We start from the raw sequence: 19,188 nt of genomic DNA on the forward strand, positions 1-19,188 counted from the left end.
ACATGTATGTGTATGTGCAAAACCATATCTTTTGAACCCCCAATTAATTAACAATAACCGTACCCCAACGTACTTTGCTGCTTACACCTGACCTGACATTGCTGGTGACCATTTTCTAAAAAAAACTGTCTAATTTCAAACGTAGTCTTGCTCCATTGAGCTATGTTGGGGGGCTGTGGCATCAAACAGGAAACTGTGATATTTTTTAGCTTTTGAAAGCAGAATTCTCAGTAATGAATCTGAGTCGTTGTCTGCTTTAAAGGCTTCATTCCATTTCTCATCCATTTTTATGATATTTTTTTTCCAGCTCTCATTTTTCTTTCACATCCATACTGTTTTCTTAAGATTCATAAGACATTAGTAGTTCCTCTAGTTTGGATGGTGTCTTACACAAATTTTCACATTCCTCATCATTTTGGAGTTAATGTCTTTGTTGTAGAAATGTATAGAAGTCATTGGCTGGTACTTGAAAGCCTGCTTAAGTTGTTCGAAAGATTTTGTGATTTGTCCTTGGAATACTTGTGCAATTTCTATTAACCCTCTGGTTGCCCATTTTTAAAGTCCACAATAGATGATGAAAAATCTGTGTTTATTGCTATTTTAGTGTTCCTACAAATGGAATTTGACTATTTTAAATAATTTTGTGCTACTGGCCATATTTTCATCGTTCCCCTGATCCATTCATTAATAATCTTATGTTTTTTCTGAGCCGTATGAGTCAAGAATGGGAGTGATTCCAATGGTACATTTTTGACTTCCCTTTTGTTCCATTCCCACCCACACTGCATCTGTCTCTTTAGTTATCCACATAATTATAGTTCTGATTTGCTCTGCCCAATAGTATTTTTTTAATTCAGTAAATTCAACCCTGTCTGACAGCATCAAAATGTTGGGTTTATTTATTTATTTTTCAGACTTCCTGTATTATTGTTTGTGAAGACAGTTTACTCAGGAAACTGACCTTTGTAACACTAAATTTCCATCTTCTGTTGTTTATTGGTAAAGGTTGAAGGTTGTATTTTATTGTTGAATTTTTGGTGAACATTATTTGAACTTGCCTTAACCTAACCTGCAAAAAGCCACCAGAATAAAGTCAAGCTGTTGTTGTAAAATAAGCCTACATAAGAAGAATTTGTCAGTTGTCAGGGCATAAAACTAAAGAACTGTTGATCTTTACACATTTAAATGAAATAGTCCAACAGTGTCATAGCAATCAGTGCACTCAGTGCTCAATGATAAAAAGAAAAAAAAAAGACTAAAAAATGGTTTTGAAAATCAAGTGGAATAATGAATGCAGAGAATCATGACAGCCTTACAAACATGTTCATGCCCTAAGTTCAGGCTACAAACACACTTATTATAATATTTTGTTTTTTGGTTAAATGTTGAAAAAGACATCTTGTATCACATGTATGATTGTTATCAACATTTTACAACTTTACAGATGCATAACTGAAAAACGGTATTTGTTTCTTGTAAAATTAAATTGCTGTAGCAAATTTAATAATGTGGGAGACGTGGTGGCTGTGTTACCTGGGGGAAATTACTGAGACAAATAGGCTGAAAGTCATTACACACAACTGTAGCTGAAACCTTCGAGACTTTTAACAGTTTCTTATTCTAACCTGAACTGAACCTCACACAACCACCCAATCATGCCTAAATCTACCCATCTGTCACAAGCATTTAATGCTTAACTTAACCGTCTTTAACTTAATATGCACTGTCAGTGAAGCATTTGGGTCCTCTTAGTATGCAGTTGTTCCCAGAAATTGTTGGACTTTGTTTCTGTCTACTGAGATTTGATAGATTTTCCCCTCCAGACGAGTTCTACCTCCTAAAGATGCTCTGACCATTGAAAACCATGGTCTTTTAATTATCCTTGTAACAACACATCCAAATGGTTATAGTATAAATTAAAGTGAAGTACTCTTAATATACTTAATCACTCTTTGAATAGCATACTAATCTCAGTCATAATATAATCCCTGACAGCCAGTCCTAATTAAACTGGTTCGTTCCCAGACACAATCAATTCAGTTTCTCAGTCACTCACACCCAGGTGAAGGTATCGACCCCGCTGCCTGACTGCTGGGCATCATTTTGTTCTGATTCATTGCGTAGAGTCATAGCCATCAGTGAATATATGGATCTATTTGCACATCTCTGCAGAGGATGTGGTCACTCAGATGCTCTGTAGGAGAGCATTTAAAGACAGAATGAAAAACAGTTGGTTCTCCAGAGGGTTTGCTCTGACATGAGAGTAATGTCTGCTTGTTCAGCAGATGTTTGATATGGGATTAGGACCTATTTATTAATACGTGTACATCATCCATTAATTCAGCCTTTTAGCAGCCGGGGGCTAGGTCTTTTTCCATATTGTTTGATGATGATGGTGATGGTTGATAAAGTGAGAACTCTTCAAACTGTGTGCCGCAAAGATCCCTAAATCGGACTAAGTTATGTTATATCAGACCGACTTTTCTTGTAGATTTGTCATAGAACAAGTGAAATGTGTCCTTTTTTTACCAAGCGGTGAAAAGGTTGTTGCATGATGTTTTGTGTTAATGTGCCTAACTTGACATTTTGCATCCTGCCGTTATTGCACATGCTCAAATCGCAATGTTGACAATGAAACAATATACTGTGCAACTGTAGTGTGTGATAGTTTGATGTCTGGGTCATTTGGTCAAAGGAATAGTTTGTATTGATGTAATCACAGACTCATGACATTTAGAATGTTTGAACCATCAGCTGTGTGTGTGTGTGTGTGTGTGTGTGTGTGTGTGTGTGTGTGTGTGTGTGTGTGTGTGTGTGTTTGACATTTAGACAGGAATGTTAAAAATCCAGTATGACCAGATCTGTTGGTCCAACTGGACAACAAGGTGAACTGACTTCCATTTTCAAGCAGCTGTGTGAAGTCGGGTATTGATGATGTAATTTTCATTGTCCTGGCTCTTTGGATATGAATATTGTCCACTACATAATTATAATAAATACAGCAGTGCTTTATTGAGTGCTCCTGCGAGTTCTGAATTACAGATTGACCACAGAGGACCATTTAACTTCTCTTATCAACACTTCAGTCATTCTGTAGCTGATTTTTTAAGGTGAGGGGGTTTTCATTTCATTTCTATCATTGGATCACACTTGTCATAATCGATTTACAGTATTTCTGATGTGAAATTCAAGTTGCAGTTGACACACTGTGGATCCAGAATTGTTGTTGCCAGTTGTGTAGCATCACTTGAATAATTACACAACACAGAAATAGGGTTAGTGAGGGATATTAAATGCCAAGCCACTTCAGTTCAATTATCTTTATAATAACTCTCTCTATTGTGGTGAATCATGGTCATGGTCATGGTCAGATATTCAGGGAAACAGCACTCATGGAAATGATAGTGTTTCAGTGCCTTGCTCAAGGACAGCTTTACAGTTTTCTTTGTCAAAGCTACCGTATCATATGCATCTTAAATTCAAACAACAATCATATTGTATAATTAACCTATGTATTACCTAAGTATATTTTTGGCCTATCGTGGCATTATTTGATAGGACAACTGTGAGATGACAGGAAACCGGATGAGATTGAGGGGTGGATGACATGCAGCAAATCACCACAAGTTGGATTCGAACCCTGAACTGCTACAGTGAGGCACACCAACTGAGCCACTGTGGCATCCCAATCTGAATGAATTTTAAATATGTTATGTGAGACCTTGTCTTTATCAGACAAACAGTTGCTTGTACTGCTCGTTCCAGAACCTCATCTTGGATAAAAGGATGATGAAGCTTTATCCTTCTGTCACAGACATGACAGTTCTTCCACCTCCCACACCTCCATAATACAGGAAAAAGTGATTCTGTACTTAGAGCTTCGTTATCACACAACCAAGCAATTAAATTTGTCCTGTTTAGCAATTCGACCCAAACAAGGCAGAGGTGTCAGACAGGTCCCAAACTAATTACTGACGACAATTAATTCTATAGAGAGAGCAAACTTAGACAAGCGAACATCAGACTGAGTCAGTGTTGTTGAACTCAGTCAGGCTCCCCTCCCCAGAGACACACCAGATAGCAGCAGGAAGACTCATTTGAATGTTTCCGGGATGCCATGATATTAATTGGAAGTCAGTGTTGCGGATGTTTGGGCGAGACTGTCAGAGTTGTTATTAGTAACTGTCACAATGTTAGGAAGAGTTTTATGTTGTTATAACACGCCATAGCAGAAGTTGATAAAGGACCTTAGTCATCCAGGTCATGTTAATTCTAAGGCCCCGTCCATACGGAAATGCACATGTATTGAATTGTTTTGGCCGATAGTCCACATGGATCCTGTAAACGCAGCGCCTGAAAACGCAGTTTTTTTAAACCGGGTCTCAGGGTGGAAAAAATCTTCAAACACTGCCCTTGCGTTCTCGTGTGGACGGCAAATCCGCATACTTTCCATATCGATGACGCCATCGCCCCACCCCTCAATCTCTAGCCTTCGACCTCTGAACCCTGCGATGTCTCATAACAGCAACAACAATGGCGGACTATTGCTTGTGTCCGTGTTTCTTGCAACTTACTTGCCTTGTAGTCGAGTGTGAGTCGCAGCAGCAGTTTCACCTCATTATCGGTCCACACAATCGATTCTGGTGTCCTTGCACAAGCCATTTTTGTCTTCTCCTTGTTGTGTTTGGTTTCTTCTTCTTTGGTTTCTTCATTTTATTTAGTGGGTTCACCTGTAGGAGTGTTGTACGTGCTGAAACAAAGACTCCACCAAACACGAGTGCCTCTGGTTGATGGGGAGTACTACTGCATTTCTGAAGAGGTTTTATAGGATAAAGCATTTTGTGTCTCTAGTTAGCATCAGACTGCAAGTTGGAAAAATGAAACAAATGTGGGGTGGTGGAGCCTACTTCTCATCCCGAGGCTAGCAGCTCCAGGCTACATTACCCACTTCTAGTGCAACACAACTGGATCTCAGACTGAACTGAGAGGCACTGTGGATAATATAAGCACTAGATTTGGAGCAAAATGCAAAATCTGTAATCTGCAGTTTGCCTCATCAAAGCTGCACGACGGGGGCTCCATTTGTAAATAGTACTGAGTACTGAGTTGCAATAAATGTCCAACAACAGTGCTGTCTGGGGGAGGGGGGGGGTCTGTAACCCCCTTAACAACATGCCACTGCTGCACACAGTCACAAAGTGAGGTCAGTAATTATACAGATGCTTTTTTACTGCCATAAAGCCACATAAAGCAGCATATAAAACTTACAAGTACGTACAATAAAAGCCACCAAACTATTCTGAATGGTTGTCTACATTTTTTTTTACCTCAGGTGTGTAATGTAGCATATTTAGTTGAGGAATACAATATTAAGAATACTTACAGAAAGACTAGCAAATACATTTTATGATACATTTTTAATTCTTAATTTAAATTCTTGTTTATTGATAAAACTCCTGTTTTTCCATATTAATATTTTAAAATAATAAAAGAAAAATACAACATCCCATTAAGTCTTTCCAGCACTATAGTCATTCTCTATGACCAATTCTTTGCTACCATGATGTGGTATTTCAAAATATAATTGCCAGGCTTCTATGAATGTTCTATGAATATTCATGCTTTCTGAAAGATGACCTTTTGTACATAAATGATACTCAATATGTAATAGGCAGTTTTGCATACTCCTCAGAGGATGCACCCTTTGCATTTCAGATACTCTTTGTGCTTTCTGAAAGTATCCCTCACATGAACATCCATGCTTATATGAACTTCTCCGATTCTGAGGGCATTTTGACTTTTTTCATTGCAGTTAAATTTAGGGCTCATCAGGAGCAGTTTGGGATTCAGTATCTTGCCCAAGGACACTTTGACATGCAGACCGCCAGAGGAATCGAACGAGTGACCCTCCAATAACAAGATGCTGGCTCTACCCCTGAGCCAAAGTTGCCCAAGCCTAAACTTCTTTTTAAATGTTATCCCTATTATTGTGAAATCATCAGATATTCATCTGGGCTTGGCATTGTGCTTGGCGTTACGGGAAGTATTAATAGCTGTGGTGTTTCTGCACTGTACTTCCAAAAATCACTTTTTCTACATATCAGCCCAGGAGAGCAGCAAAAAGAACTTGTATGCGTCTGAAAACTGTTGATTACTATGGTAGTGATCATGTCGAGTTCATGAGTTGTGTTTTATTATTTCCTGTGACGTCATAATTTTATCTTCCTAGGATCCGGATGCAAATTACTGTGATAATGGTGATGACTAGTACTGTGATGACTAAGATAGAGATGACATGGATGCCAGACATAGTGATAAATTCTTGTTCTTTTGTGTGCAGGTGAAGCAGATTATGGAGGAAGCAGTGACTAAGAAGTTTGTCCACGAAGACAGCAGCCACATCATTGCTCTGTGCAGTAAGTACGCTTTTCTTTTTTTCTCTACACACACAAACGCATACACACACACGCATTGTCTCCTTCTCTTCCTCTCTCTGTCTCTCTCTCGCTCTTTCTCCATCACACGCGCGCACTTGCACACACACACACACACACACTGGTTGAAGTCCGCAGCAGGTGACTGGGTGCTGCTTTTCCGTCAAGGACACTGCTTGACGTCACTGTGCCTCTGACTATGCTGCTGCATCAATGGAAAGTTAATAATCACAGTGGAGCTAATGGAAACCAATTTCAGAGACAGGCTGTACAAAACCCAGGCTTTCTAAGCCCTAGACGCTCTTTGTGTGTGTGCGTGCGTGCATGTGTGTTTGTGTGTGTGTTTCACTGTGATGGTCAGAGATAGAGGGGTTGCCCCTCCTGACCGGATGGTTGAGCTTGCAAGCGGGGTGTGAGTCACAGCTTCCACGCTGGTCAGGAAACAGAGTGTAGCCTCAGATCAGGCAATTGACCGATGACACAGTAGAAGCTTCCTCCGAACCCATTTCATTGGATTAATGCTCACACAACTGCATGAAAACTCATGTTAGAGATATCACTAATAGCTGATATTTGTAGTTTATAAATAACTACAAACAGTCAGTGTTTAAAGAAAGTGGATCATGTATCGAGATGATTTCTTATTTTTTTATCAAGTGTCGCCAAGCCAGAACTTTGACAGAATTTAATCAGGAAACAGAGATTGCACACATACTAATTCCAAATATAAATATATGGTTTATGGGTCCTGTGTGTTATTCAAATATATGGTGAAATACTGAGTCACATAATACCTTTTTTGTATTATGTTGCATGTAATGTTTCGTACGTTTTCATTTCTGGACAATCCATGTAGCAAAATGGTTTTATTTACAAAATTAGGGTTATGACCTATGTTTTATTTATGCCTTGTTTAAATAAAAAAATAGTACATCTGGTAGTTATCTGGAATAAGGGATAAAGACTTCAGAGGTACCATTACTTTTACCAATCTCTTATTGGTTCTTTGTGTTATGTTGACTAAATAAAAAACAGTGTTGACATTGCTTTTTCATACTGTAGCCTATTTAAAGATATACACGTCATTTAATGTATATTACATATATGAAATGTAGGAATTCTGTATAAAAAAGATAAAAAACAAATTGTTCTTTGTTCTTCATGTTGTTCTTGAGTTCTGTACTTACATTACCCCAAATGTTTCCAATAATGTTCAAGTCAGGGAAATCCACAAGTTTCCTCAAGGTAACCACTTATTTCCAAACAGAATTACTTGATTTCTCAAAAGAAAAAAGAATAAATAACTACAATTGCAATTAACTCTATACAATGGGACCACAATGACTTGAATAATTAAAAAAGCATCATCATTTCTCAACTGAAACAAGGACGACTCATCACCTTAAATTATGTTACTATATTCAGTGTTATGAATCAGAGACAAATGTCTACGATATAGTGTAACCGTCTCCATATATCTGTTGCTGAGCCTGTGGTCACCTTGGCAATACTGATTTTTTTCTTCTTCTCCCCCTTCCAGAGATTATAATTAGTCAGCACTAAGCCCTGTTTACACATGATTACTATTGACTGGGGTGCAGCAGTGGTTTTGAAGAGAGCATTGGAAATGAGCCCTGTCTAAGCTTGGTTAGTAGTGTTGGACATCTTGTTTCTTATAGAGAGTTTACGTAAAATCTGCCACATCAATCATCAATCTGAGAGACTGACTAACATGGAACAGTGCAGATGCATGCACCAACTCTCTCAGGGACAAGGGACAAAAATGGTTTATTGTCAGACATACACCGAGTTCACACCAGGGGGCATTCTGTATTCTTTCCAAGAATTACAAGTGAAATAATTAGAATTAGAAGTATTTAATTAAAAGTGCTGTCACAGTCAGCTCTCTAAAAAGTCACCAGAATGCAGGGAACAAAGACTCTGAAACTCAGAGTTTCACGAGGAGATTCCCACTTTGATTTTGATATCCTCTCCATTTTGAGGTCTAAAATTTGGCAAGTATGAGGTTGTGAATTGATTTTCTGAGAGTTTTGTGATCTTTAAATTAGTTGATCCTTAGCCATGACTAAATTCTGTTTCTCTGTAAGAACGTGTTTCACAGTCTGCGGAGGTTGGAGGCTAAATCAGTTATTAGCTACATGATGTCCCCACATAATATTCATCCTGGATGATCCCTCCTCGCCTCCACTTCAGTGTCGAGACAGTTTTTGTACAGGTGGAAAAAACTACTTGAGCTGCTTTGTTTTCCCAAGATATGCAGAAATTCAGAGATCATAATAGCCAGCTCTTTCTTCCCTCATGAGCAGACAGGACCATGTAAATTGAATTGACCTGTAGGCCACTGTGATACAATACAGTAAAAGAGTGACTGCTGTGAGAGCAGAGTTCATTATCATCATCATCATCGGTAGAGCAAACATCTCTCTTCAGAACAGCTACAAACGTCCCTGTCCAAGAAGTGCAAAGGTGCCATCCTAATGGCTGACCTGGGAACAGGGCAGTGTGAAAATTAAACTGTCTGTCTTTGTTGTAATTACAGCTGTTAGAAATGACTTCTGACTGACTGACACACTTGTATCTGTTTGCTGGAACAAATCCTTACACCCCAAAGTTGTGATCTGCTGCGCTGATTAGTAACTAAGAAGCAGACGCACATAGGATTGGTCAATCAGTCAGCTGCTAAGCCGACTTAGACAGATCCTGAGGCATCTCACTGTATGTATCTATAAAGAACTGTGAAAGCCTGTTAAGGTGTCTATAATGTACAGTATGCATTTTGTGCTACATGTGGGGACAGTACAGAGCGATGAGAAAACGATACATGTATAAGGAGTGCACTGATTAAAGATGTGAATGATATGATTATAGTAAGAGATAAAAATCAGGGGTTTGCAGTTTCACAGTTGTAATGCATTGATTTCTTTCACAACACTATGGATGCAGAAAAGCACAATTCTTTTTAGAGGCTGTCTTGTATTTTGTAACCCAAAGAAGAACATTTTAAGAAATTAAAATCTCTCCTCTGCTGTCTTTGAGAGTAAGAGCAGAAACCCTCGGTACAACTGAGACTAATAGAAATTTGAAGCTGTGGTTAAGAGTGAAATAGCAGCATCTCTATTAATACAACCAAAAATAGAATCAAATAATTAGATTAAATTCACAAATGTTGAAGAGAAAGCCCAGAGTAGTGTGTTCAATATTGTCAGAATTGTTAGAGAGGGCTCATAAATCCTCTTGTCAGTGCGGTGCGGTGCGGTCTTAATGATTGATATCATAGAAAGTACTGGGGGATTTAACCCAAGATCTACAGCATAGTATTGCTTAAATAGATGGTTTGCTGATATCTGAGAATGTGGTTTTCAGGTTATGTGAAATACCAGGCTAAAGGAAATTCTTTCATTAAATAAGTATTTTATTTCATTTATATTTTTGGCTTCCTCTGTTCTGTATGGTATAAATGATATTCCCTGTGGTCCCTCTGGGGCTGCTCTGTGTGTTCAGGAGTTCAGGAGTGCAGTTTTTAGTGTCTGAGTGTAACACATTACTATGACAATCTCTGACATTAACACAAAATATGAACACATCTTCACACGTAGTACTCAGTTTTAATTACAGAAAATCAAATTAAATGCTGCTATACGCTATTTGAAACCTTTTACCTATTTTTATCACAAATCAATACATTCCTATCAAAATCTCTTCTCTCTGCACTCGGTCAAGTGACTCCCCTAGAATCCATACCCCCGCACTCTGAAGCTGTTTTCTAATTATAGCAATAAAAAAGGGGCATTTTAGTTTCCTTTCTCATGTTTGTATTAAGTAACTTTGATGAGACAAATAGGTGTGAGTCATCAAGTCCTGCTAGGTACCTACAAGACCCCCTCAAGGAAATTACAACAAGGCCCTCTTGAACCTGTATTGTATGCTTTGCTCAAGTTTGCAAATAAGACTGTGTGTGTGTGTGTGTGTGTGTGTGTGTGTGTGTGTGTGTGTGTGTGTGTGTGTGTGAATGTGTGAATGTGTGAGTCAGGGAGAGTGTGTGTACCTGCTGTGTCATCATCCTTTGTCCCATTTGCAAAAGATCGTCCAGAAACAGTTTACTTATCTGGAAAAGAATTTCCTGTTAACACTCAGAAGATGTACAGACTCCGTTTTGGTGGTTAAATTTAGCAGCTAGCACGGTGTCAGCTAAAAAGAAAGGCCAAATGGCACTGCTTGGACATAATCACTGAGAATTGTGATCGAGATATTGCCTTAAACTTACTTAAGAGTTTTGCTTAAACACTGGCTGTCTATGGATAACTCAGCATTTCATTAAAACCTTATGAAGGATAAACACTGAAAGAACCTAAAAATAGGGCTGTATGTTATGGAAAAAACAAACAAAATCATTTCTGGGATTTATGCTTTTACAGATACTGTGATGGCGATGTGATTCATGAGTAGTGGGAATGATCACTTTTGTATCACATTTTTTCATTTTCACTCAAAAAAAACTTTTGAAATCACGATGATGTGACTTTTGTGTGGGTTTGTGCATGTCTTCTTACATCTGGAGAACAAGATTTGAAGGCAAGGGCACATCTGCAGCACTACAGTACTTCACTGTAGCGCTCTCTCGTCATTCATTACTTTAAACAAAAAACTGCAGCCTCTGTACTTTGGATATTGCACTTACTGGCCATACTGTGATTTAGATTGTATTTCAATTAATTGTGTAAAATAACCTGAGTACCTACAAACAAGCTGAGCTAACACTAGCAGCTTAGCTCACAGCCTCTCCTGATGTCTTGACTGAATTTCAATGTGAAGCTGCCTTATTCGATGTTTTCATCCTTTTTATTTTTCAAGTGAGTTTGGAGGAGACCTCTGTTGATCATCAGGCTCCTGATAAAACAGTCCTGAATAACGAACACAGCTTTACATCGTTGTCAGACCACCCTTTCTTTTGGCACTACATTTTCTCAACCGTTGAACCTCCGAATCCCTCCCTAATGCGTACGGATACGGAGGTTCTATAGTATGTGTCTGAAATTCTTAAGTTTCGTTTTTATTAAAAGTAAACCTCTCGACTAGGGATATGTATTTCATATGACCCCATTTCAAAAAACACAAACTCTCCCTTTAATGTAAACGCGGCTCCTTCTCTTCAGCCCTGCTATGAGAGCCTGCAGGCTAACTCGACTATGACATCACTGTGATGCAGGCTAATCATCGGCCTCTTGAGCTGGGTCGCTCTTGGGAAAGGTACAAGGTAAAAGGTCAGATGCTAATGATAAACAATGATGTCAAGGCACGAATGAGTCACTGCCAGCCCGCTCTTCCTGAGTGCTCCTTTTAATACCTGGTCATTGTGCTACATCATGTGCTACATATTTCCAATGTTTCGTTAGCCAGTACATGTACCCAGTGTACACTTTCTCATTTTGTCTTAAGGATGGAATTAACTTAATTAATTGATAAAATTAGTTTTATTAACATTCAAATTTAGGCTTTGTGTATGCAGCGAGAAAAAAAGTTTTGATGCAAAGATAATTTTCTTCCCATGGTCTTGTGCACATAACCACAGGAGTTTCAATCTTCGGTGAAATGATTGAAGCATCAAAGATGATGAAATTACTTTTGATGTAATTATTACAAAAATTGCATTCATGTAAGGTGATTCAGACCAAAAAACTTTAACTCACATGCCTTTGTCTCCTTCCACTATTGTGTTGTCATAGGTACTGTGTCTAGCAATTTGTATTGAAAAAAGTCACTGTGACATCATTGAACTTTCCCACAGAAAACATCATCCCTCCCTGTGAGTGAGAGTCAGGCAGTGTCCTGTTTACTGATGGTGATTATGTAATTATGTACTTCTTTTTGTCACTTTTCACAGTGCATGTTGGGCCAGGATCTCAATGACAACATAGTGTAACTGCATCCATATGGTTGTAAACAATCAGCAGATACATGTATAGATTAATAGGTGGACACTGGGAGAAGCTAGTAAAAAAACAAAACAAAAAAAAACTCATGGATGTCAATGTCATAATGAGAGCCATCACCCCTCTTTTAGTTTTGCAGTGCTTTAAGACGGTGCTGCTCGGTTCATTGTGAACGACCAAAGGTGGCGCATAGGTGAGCCTTTGTTGCAACGACAACGCAGAGTCTCTGTGTGAAAAGGGTTTGTGTGACCCACCTCAGTCCATAAACATTACAAAACAAACCATAAATCAGCTGCAGTGCATTATAAGTGCTCTGTAATCTGCAAAAAAGCGTTTTGAAGTGGCACAATCACAAACATGACTTGTATGGAAAAGTTGAAGGCGCCTCCTCAATTCATGCTTGATTAGGTGGGCATGCTATTACAGTTATTCTTTATGGGCGCAGACAAAGCTCCCAGTAAGTGTGACAGGCTTTGAAACCAACCTCCATAGTGGCCACACTGTGTAATAATGTCAGGTGCTTAACCAGGAGTTAGCCCAGCTGGTCAACAGAAGTGTTTGGTCTGCACGATATATGGGCGACACACAGAGAAACATCTGGGTAATTTTAAAGCCAGGAAGTCAAGCTTGTTTGGCTTTATGTGCCACTGACCAGCTTTGATGGAATTGAACAGAGCGTGATCATTTTATTCATATTTTAATTGTTAATATGTTAGCTTCAGGTGAAAACTGCTAAGGTGGTTGATAGTTATTGTGAAACAGATTTTACACATTGGGTGTCTCTTTGTCTAGTTTCTGTTTGTCTCTCTGTATTGGTGTGTTTTCTCTGCCCTCCTGTGCTATACTTACTTACATAAATAGTGATAGACACTGCAACAATTTCACAACTTTATTCAACAGTCAACATAGGCTGTAAACTCTTGAACCCTGTTTCCACACCTCCAGAATCTGACACATTGTTATTATTTGACTGCATCCCGATTGGTCAGAGGCATATCTAGCCATATGTCAAGGTAAAACAACATAGGCTTTTTGATTATCCATTACCTACTGATATACTGCAGCTAACATTAGCATTCAACCATTTTGTGCATATATTGTGCACTAATATTTCAGAATAAATATACAACTGTCCCACTGTATCATGTTGCTCTATGAAACTCAATAAAAGTAACGTTAGCATGGAAGTGTTTGTATGCTTACGTTAGCTGCTGTCTAATGGTAAGTAACTGGTTATCAAATTTGTAGTTTTTTGCCTTGAAATGTGGCCAAGTGTCCCTCAGGCTTGTCGTTATCCATTGTGAAATTATGATGATTTTTGAGATCCCCTACATTTATGACTCACCCTGAAACACAACAGTACAACAAAAGCTTCTCACTCTGAATGTGATGCCAGAGGAAAATGGACACTGTACAAACGTAGTTGATAGGGTCTTTTTGTTTTTTTGTTTTTTTCTGAAATGCTTTTCTGGTTGTTACATAATTTCAGATGTTCTAAGTGAGTGAGTGACCAAATAAGATAGAGAGGGTACATGTATAACATTTCAATCGGGGGAGTGAGGGGGGCAAACTGTCCCAGCAGAACGAGGGTCAGCCCTGCTCAGTAACGGCTGAAAACAGCACATCAGTGCTGGGGAATTTGGCCTTTATCGCAATAATTTAAGGCAAGATCGCTATAAATTCACAAAATCAATATAGCTCCTGTAGAGCTGACTACTGGTGCCTTCACAAAATATGAACGCAATGAGATTTTTTTTATAAATAATCATCAGTAGTTAATGTGGATGTAACAACTAAGTGATCAAAACTCTAACACCATATATAGTCTCATTATGATTGCCCAGTCCTACAGAATACAATTTTTAGAATCTTCACAGGCTCTTACACTCCCTCAACCATACAGACCATCCAGTTGTTGAACTCATCAGGAATCAAATAAATGATATCCTCTGTCCTGAATGTATGTGTTGAAAACTTCTTTCCCCGTGTTACTTTATATTTGTCAGGAGGAAAAATGCACTGTAACTTAATTGCCCATCCAGGTGCCGTTATCACAGATAGAGACCCTATAAAAGCTAGTTCCACATATCATTTACTGAACATGTCCAGCTTTTCTCAACCAGGCTATATTTTCTTCCTGTCTCTCCATTAATTAAAACACACCAGTTAACTCGGATGGCAAAGAAGATTTAAGTGGGAGCTGCTGGCACCTGTGGTATTTATTGCAGTTATAGATAGGAACCCGCAGCATGTTGGTTGGCCAGTCTCTCTGTGTGGACAGAGTTAACTGTTGTGTAACTGTGTCTATGTGTAGGAGTCCAAAACTTCTCCACAACATTTAAACTGATCACATAACTCACCCTCATTAGCCTCACAGATGGGGGAATCAAGTTGTGTAATGTGTGATTTCTCTTTTGTGTGTTAGTCGTTATGGTGTCACGCATATCAACTTGGGGTGTGATTAAAAGAAAATCTTGGTGCTTAAAACAGTGTTCCAAAGGATACACAGCCTGCAAAGAATGCTGTGCATGTATTATTAATAGAGCACCCAAAAATACTGCCATTAAAGAGCTGCCATCGCTGGCTCCAGTTTTCCCTTCAGTGTTCGACTCCTCATTCTGGAAACAGAAACACTCAAATATTCAGGTATTCATCCTGTTGAATTCGTCACTTCATCACACCCACACCTTTCTGCAGAGAAACGCTGCCCTTAAATTATACAGTCTTCAATTAACTGTAGTGTCTGTAATTAAAAGACTAATAGGCAATTATAGATGATGCTAAAGCCTATTAATTTGTCATTACAAGCCTCCATCATAATAGAGCCATGATAGAGAACCATAAAGGAGGGAATATATGGGGAATTTAGGTGAATCAGCTGCATAATCTGTTTTCAACAAACAGAAAATTGTCTAGCAGTTCTATCAACATTTTTAACCTCAGTCAGCCAGTTACAATCATTTGATATGTCAAACTAGAAGAACAGAGGTGGGTTTTTTGTCTGCTCCATACTGACTGCTTCTAACACTGGGCAGATATAACATGATGAAGCATGAATTTGAAGTAGACTTTGTGTGTGGACTATGGATTTTTGGACGGTTGGCGTTTTTTTTAACAGTATGAAAACTAAAATTCAGCTTGTTTATATCAATTAGACTACTGTCAATGACAGACAAAAATGGTGCAATGAAAAGGAGAAAGGTGGGAATCACAAATGATCTCCAGATCATACATCTCAACACAAACAAGTCAAGTAGTATATAATGATAAGTAATCCATTAGTGTATGAATCGGTATGTAGACATGCAAGACATCCAAAAACACAGTCAAAGACAGTGAAATGAAATGTTGCAATATAACCATGAACATACAGTTTAGTAACTGTTGACATATTGCCAATTGAAAATAGCACAAAGAAAATATATTTAAGTGACTAACCATAACAGATTCAAACATACCTTCTACCAGCAGATAACATTAATGCCATTTTGTGGAGGAGAAAGAGACAATACTAAAGTGGATGGAAAACATTCAGAGCATAAATGGAGCTTTCAGATTTTCTTGCATCAGTGTGTCTTAGCTCTGAATGAATTTTATGTGAGTGTTGCATTGTCGCTTATGTTCCTGTTTATGATTTTGAAAAATGTGTTTATTTCTTGTTTATGTAAACAATCCAATATTTGGCACCAATTAAGTATTTTTTAGGAGAACTACGGTCATGTGTGGGACATGAAAAAGAAAAAAAAAAAGGGCATTTAAACCTGTGTGTTTACAGCCTAAATGACAAATCGGAGTTACTGTAGCTGTTTAATCATCTGGATAAAACCCTGAATTTCTAGATACCAGGAGATCAGGAGATGGCAAAAAAAAGAAGTGATAATTGATCTTAGCGATTGGGGGTTAAAAGAAGGACGTGATATGATTAAGTTGGAAAGTATGGAGGAGTACAGCAGAAGAAAAGGAAAGACTGGTGCATAAAAAAGGAAGCAGTGGCCTGAAGCAGCTAATGGGCTCATTAGGAAACTCGTGGTCATGTAATGACCTGCCACAGAATGGACATCTTGGCCTCCATGCGCTACAGACAGATGAACAGACAAGAATAGAGAGGAAAAATAGGAAAGAGATAGCAGAAGACAGTAATAGAGTAGAATGTATCTGTCTACTATCTATCTATCTATCTATCTATCTATCTATCTATCTATCTATCTATCTATCTATCTATCTATCTATCTATCTATCTATCTATCTATCTATCTATCTATCTATCTATCTATCTATCTATCTATCTATCTATCTATCTATCTATCTATCATCTGCCATCTCCTGATGTCTCTCATTCCTGGTATCTAGAAATTAGATAGATCTATATAGCTTTATATCTATATATATTAACCTATTACTATTTCTATTACTATATAATAATTAATGTATGTTTGTTGTCCCCTAATATGTTTATTGACACTGACACATTAGTTATTTCCGTGTCTGTAGAGCATTTAAAACCTCATTAACAACGTTTTGGATTGACATTTTTGCCACACAAAGTCTGTCAGACCAGCAAAGCACTGCTGTCTGTTTTTTGATTTTATGATTTTGCAGCCCAGGATAATGTAGGTTGTTGATTATGCAAATAGCCAACATCAATGTGTAGATTCATTTATAGTGAGGCTGCCATAATGTCATGATGTCTTCAAAATCAACAAGATGATTTGCCCAAATTTCTGACACCATGTGCATTTTGAGGCTGAGGAAATATAAAATCATGACCTAAAGAGAGAAAACAAAGGAAACAACAGTGAGGTGAGAAACCCAAATTCTATGCAGAACTGAAAAACAAAAGGCCACGAAGACGTCAGAGCCACAAATGTCGTGACTGGGGAAACCTCTGCACACTGCTTTTAGCTTCACTCACATCATACTTCGGAGACTGCAGCTTTCCCGACAGCACATTGAGGGTGTGCATACACACACTCACACACAAAGTGTAGACTGTCTTTCGCCCTGTCAGACTTCATGATTGCGGGCTTGAAAACCCGACAACAACCCTGATTAACTGGTGTCATGACAGTTGCTCTATCAACCAAGAATTTTCCAGGCTATGAGTGCAACACAGACGGGTCCAGAGCAGCATATCATTTATGAAGAAAGGAAATCGATCATAAGCACAGAACGTATGTGTTATAATACTATTAGCAGGATGTAATAAATGTGTTTTACTAGAACAAAATATTTCTGGATTGCGTAAGTGAGAATAAAAACAGAAAAGGAAATGGAGAGGCAAAAAGCTGAGAGGATGCATTACCCAGCTTCAAATGCATTAGTCTTACAGCATTACCTCAGCCAGTAGCTATCGCTCACCCCCTGCAGACTTGAAAGGTTAAACTTTTTTTTTTTAAGTTTTCACCTCAGACAGACAGACAGAGCCTGGGTTTTCACCGTGGAATAAATGCATCAAAACGACTATGAAACATCTCAAAGTACTCATGCAGCGTAATCCAATTCTCTGCTGGTCGCCCATATGCCCACTATGTGACAAAGTAAATAAACCCCTAGTGTAGAAATCCTCATTCATGAGCTCACAAGAAGATGTGGATTGATTTTAGAACATCAGACCAGGGTTATTCAACTATATTGTATAATGGGCTACGTTTTTAAGAAAGCTAAGGCCTGGGTGCCAAATATTTCCCTGAGCAATTATTCTCATTATGTATGTATAGTTGACACAACTCGTGCAATCATGAGCTAAAAACGAACATAACCACTTCTTTAAGTAATTAATCAAGTACTGCACTGCAACAAAAGCTGTGATATAACCCCAAGAGTAAACACATATTTGAACTAAATGTATTCTACTCCGCATCATATCAGCCATTTGGTAAAATTTGTTCAATTCTTTCATCTCTTACCCAGCTACATCACAGTATTTCCTATGAAGCAAGCCACAGAGAGCAAAAAGATTGCTGAAGATTAACTGAACCTGCACGTGTATTTGGTGCCACACAACACTTAGTTACATGTCTACTCATATGGAGACAGGGCATAAAAGGAGCTGGCGTGGAGGAAACTGAGTGAGTAAGTTGGACTACCTGGTAAATCGTGGAAATCTGTCTCAGCACAGCGTAGTGCTGATTGATCTGAACTCCATTCAGGGAACATTTTAGAAGTAGTTTGCTTGCCTGATGAAGCATGAATTCAGGAATCTGCAGTTGTCCAGACAAGCTCAAGACAGTGAAATTCACTGAGTTGGGTGTCGCATGAGTAACAGCAATAAATATAATCCTGTGATCAAATGTTTTCTTCACATTTGATCTGAATGCACCATCAGAGTTTGGATTTTCCGCTGGCAACCTTTCCGAATCTGCCGGATCAATTTCATCAGAGCTGGGGTGTTTTGTTTTTAAAAGACTTTGCAGGTTTCAGTCCTTTGCAAAGGAAGGTGAAGTCATCACAGGGCAAACATGTTGGCTTTCCCTCAGCAGTTTCACCAAAGGATGAGATGTTTTCAAAGTCTAAATGAGATGTTTTAAAAGTCTGACACCATGGCCTTTGCTATGACACATCTGAGAAATATAGAAAATCGAGAAAACTTGAGCCCTGTTTTTAATATTTGATTACATCTTTGGTCATCATAAGAATGCCAATTTGGCTATTTGCAGGTTCCGTTTGCAGTGTCCTCCTGGATGCACAGGCAACATTTTCTCGATGACTTTGAACAATGAGTCAAATACTGAAGTTGGAAGGTGCGTCTTTTATAGGACCAGTCTTTTATATAATCCAAACTGCTAGACCTGAATGACGCTTTG

General features: G+C 38.4%; 1 protein-coding gene across 3 annotated transcripts in view; it reads left to right on the forward strand.

Annotated features, from left to right (window-relative positions):
• Positions 1–19,188, forward strand: part of sgsm2 (small G protein signaling modulator 2) — a 91,990-nt gene that overhangs the window by 9,582 nt on the left and 63,220 nt on the right. For all 3 annotated transcript variants that reach the window (XM_037087044.1, XM_037087053.1, XM_037087062.1), the window contains exon 2: positions 6,341–6,416. In XM_037087044.1, the coding sequence (XP_036942939.1) occupies positions 6,341–6,416 (76 nt within the window). The remainder of the gene's footprint in view (positions 1–6,340; positions 6,417–19,188) is intronic.

Source organism: Acanthopagrus latus, chromosome 2 (genome assembly GCF_904848185.1).
Source record: "Acanthopagrus latus isolate v.2019 chromosome 2, fAcaLat1.1, whole genome shotgun sequence".
NCBI lineage: Eukaryota > Metazoa > Chordata > Actinopteri > Spariformes > Sparidae > Acanthopagrus > Acanthopagrus latus.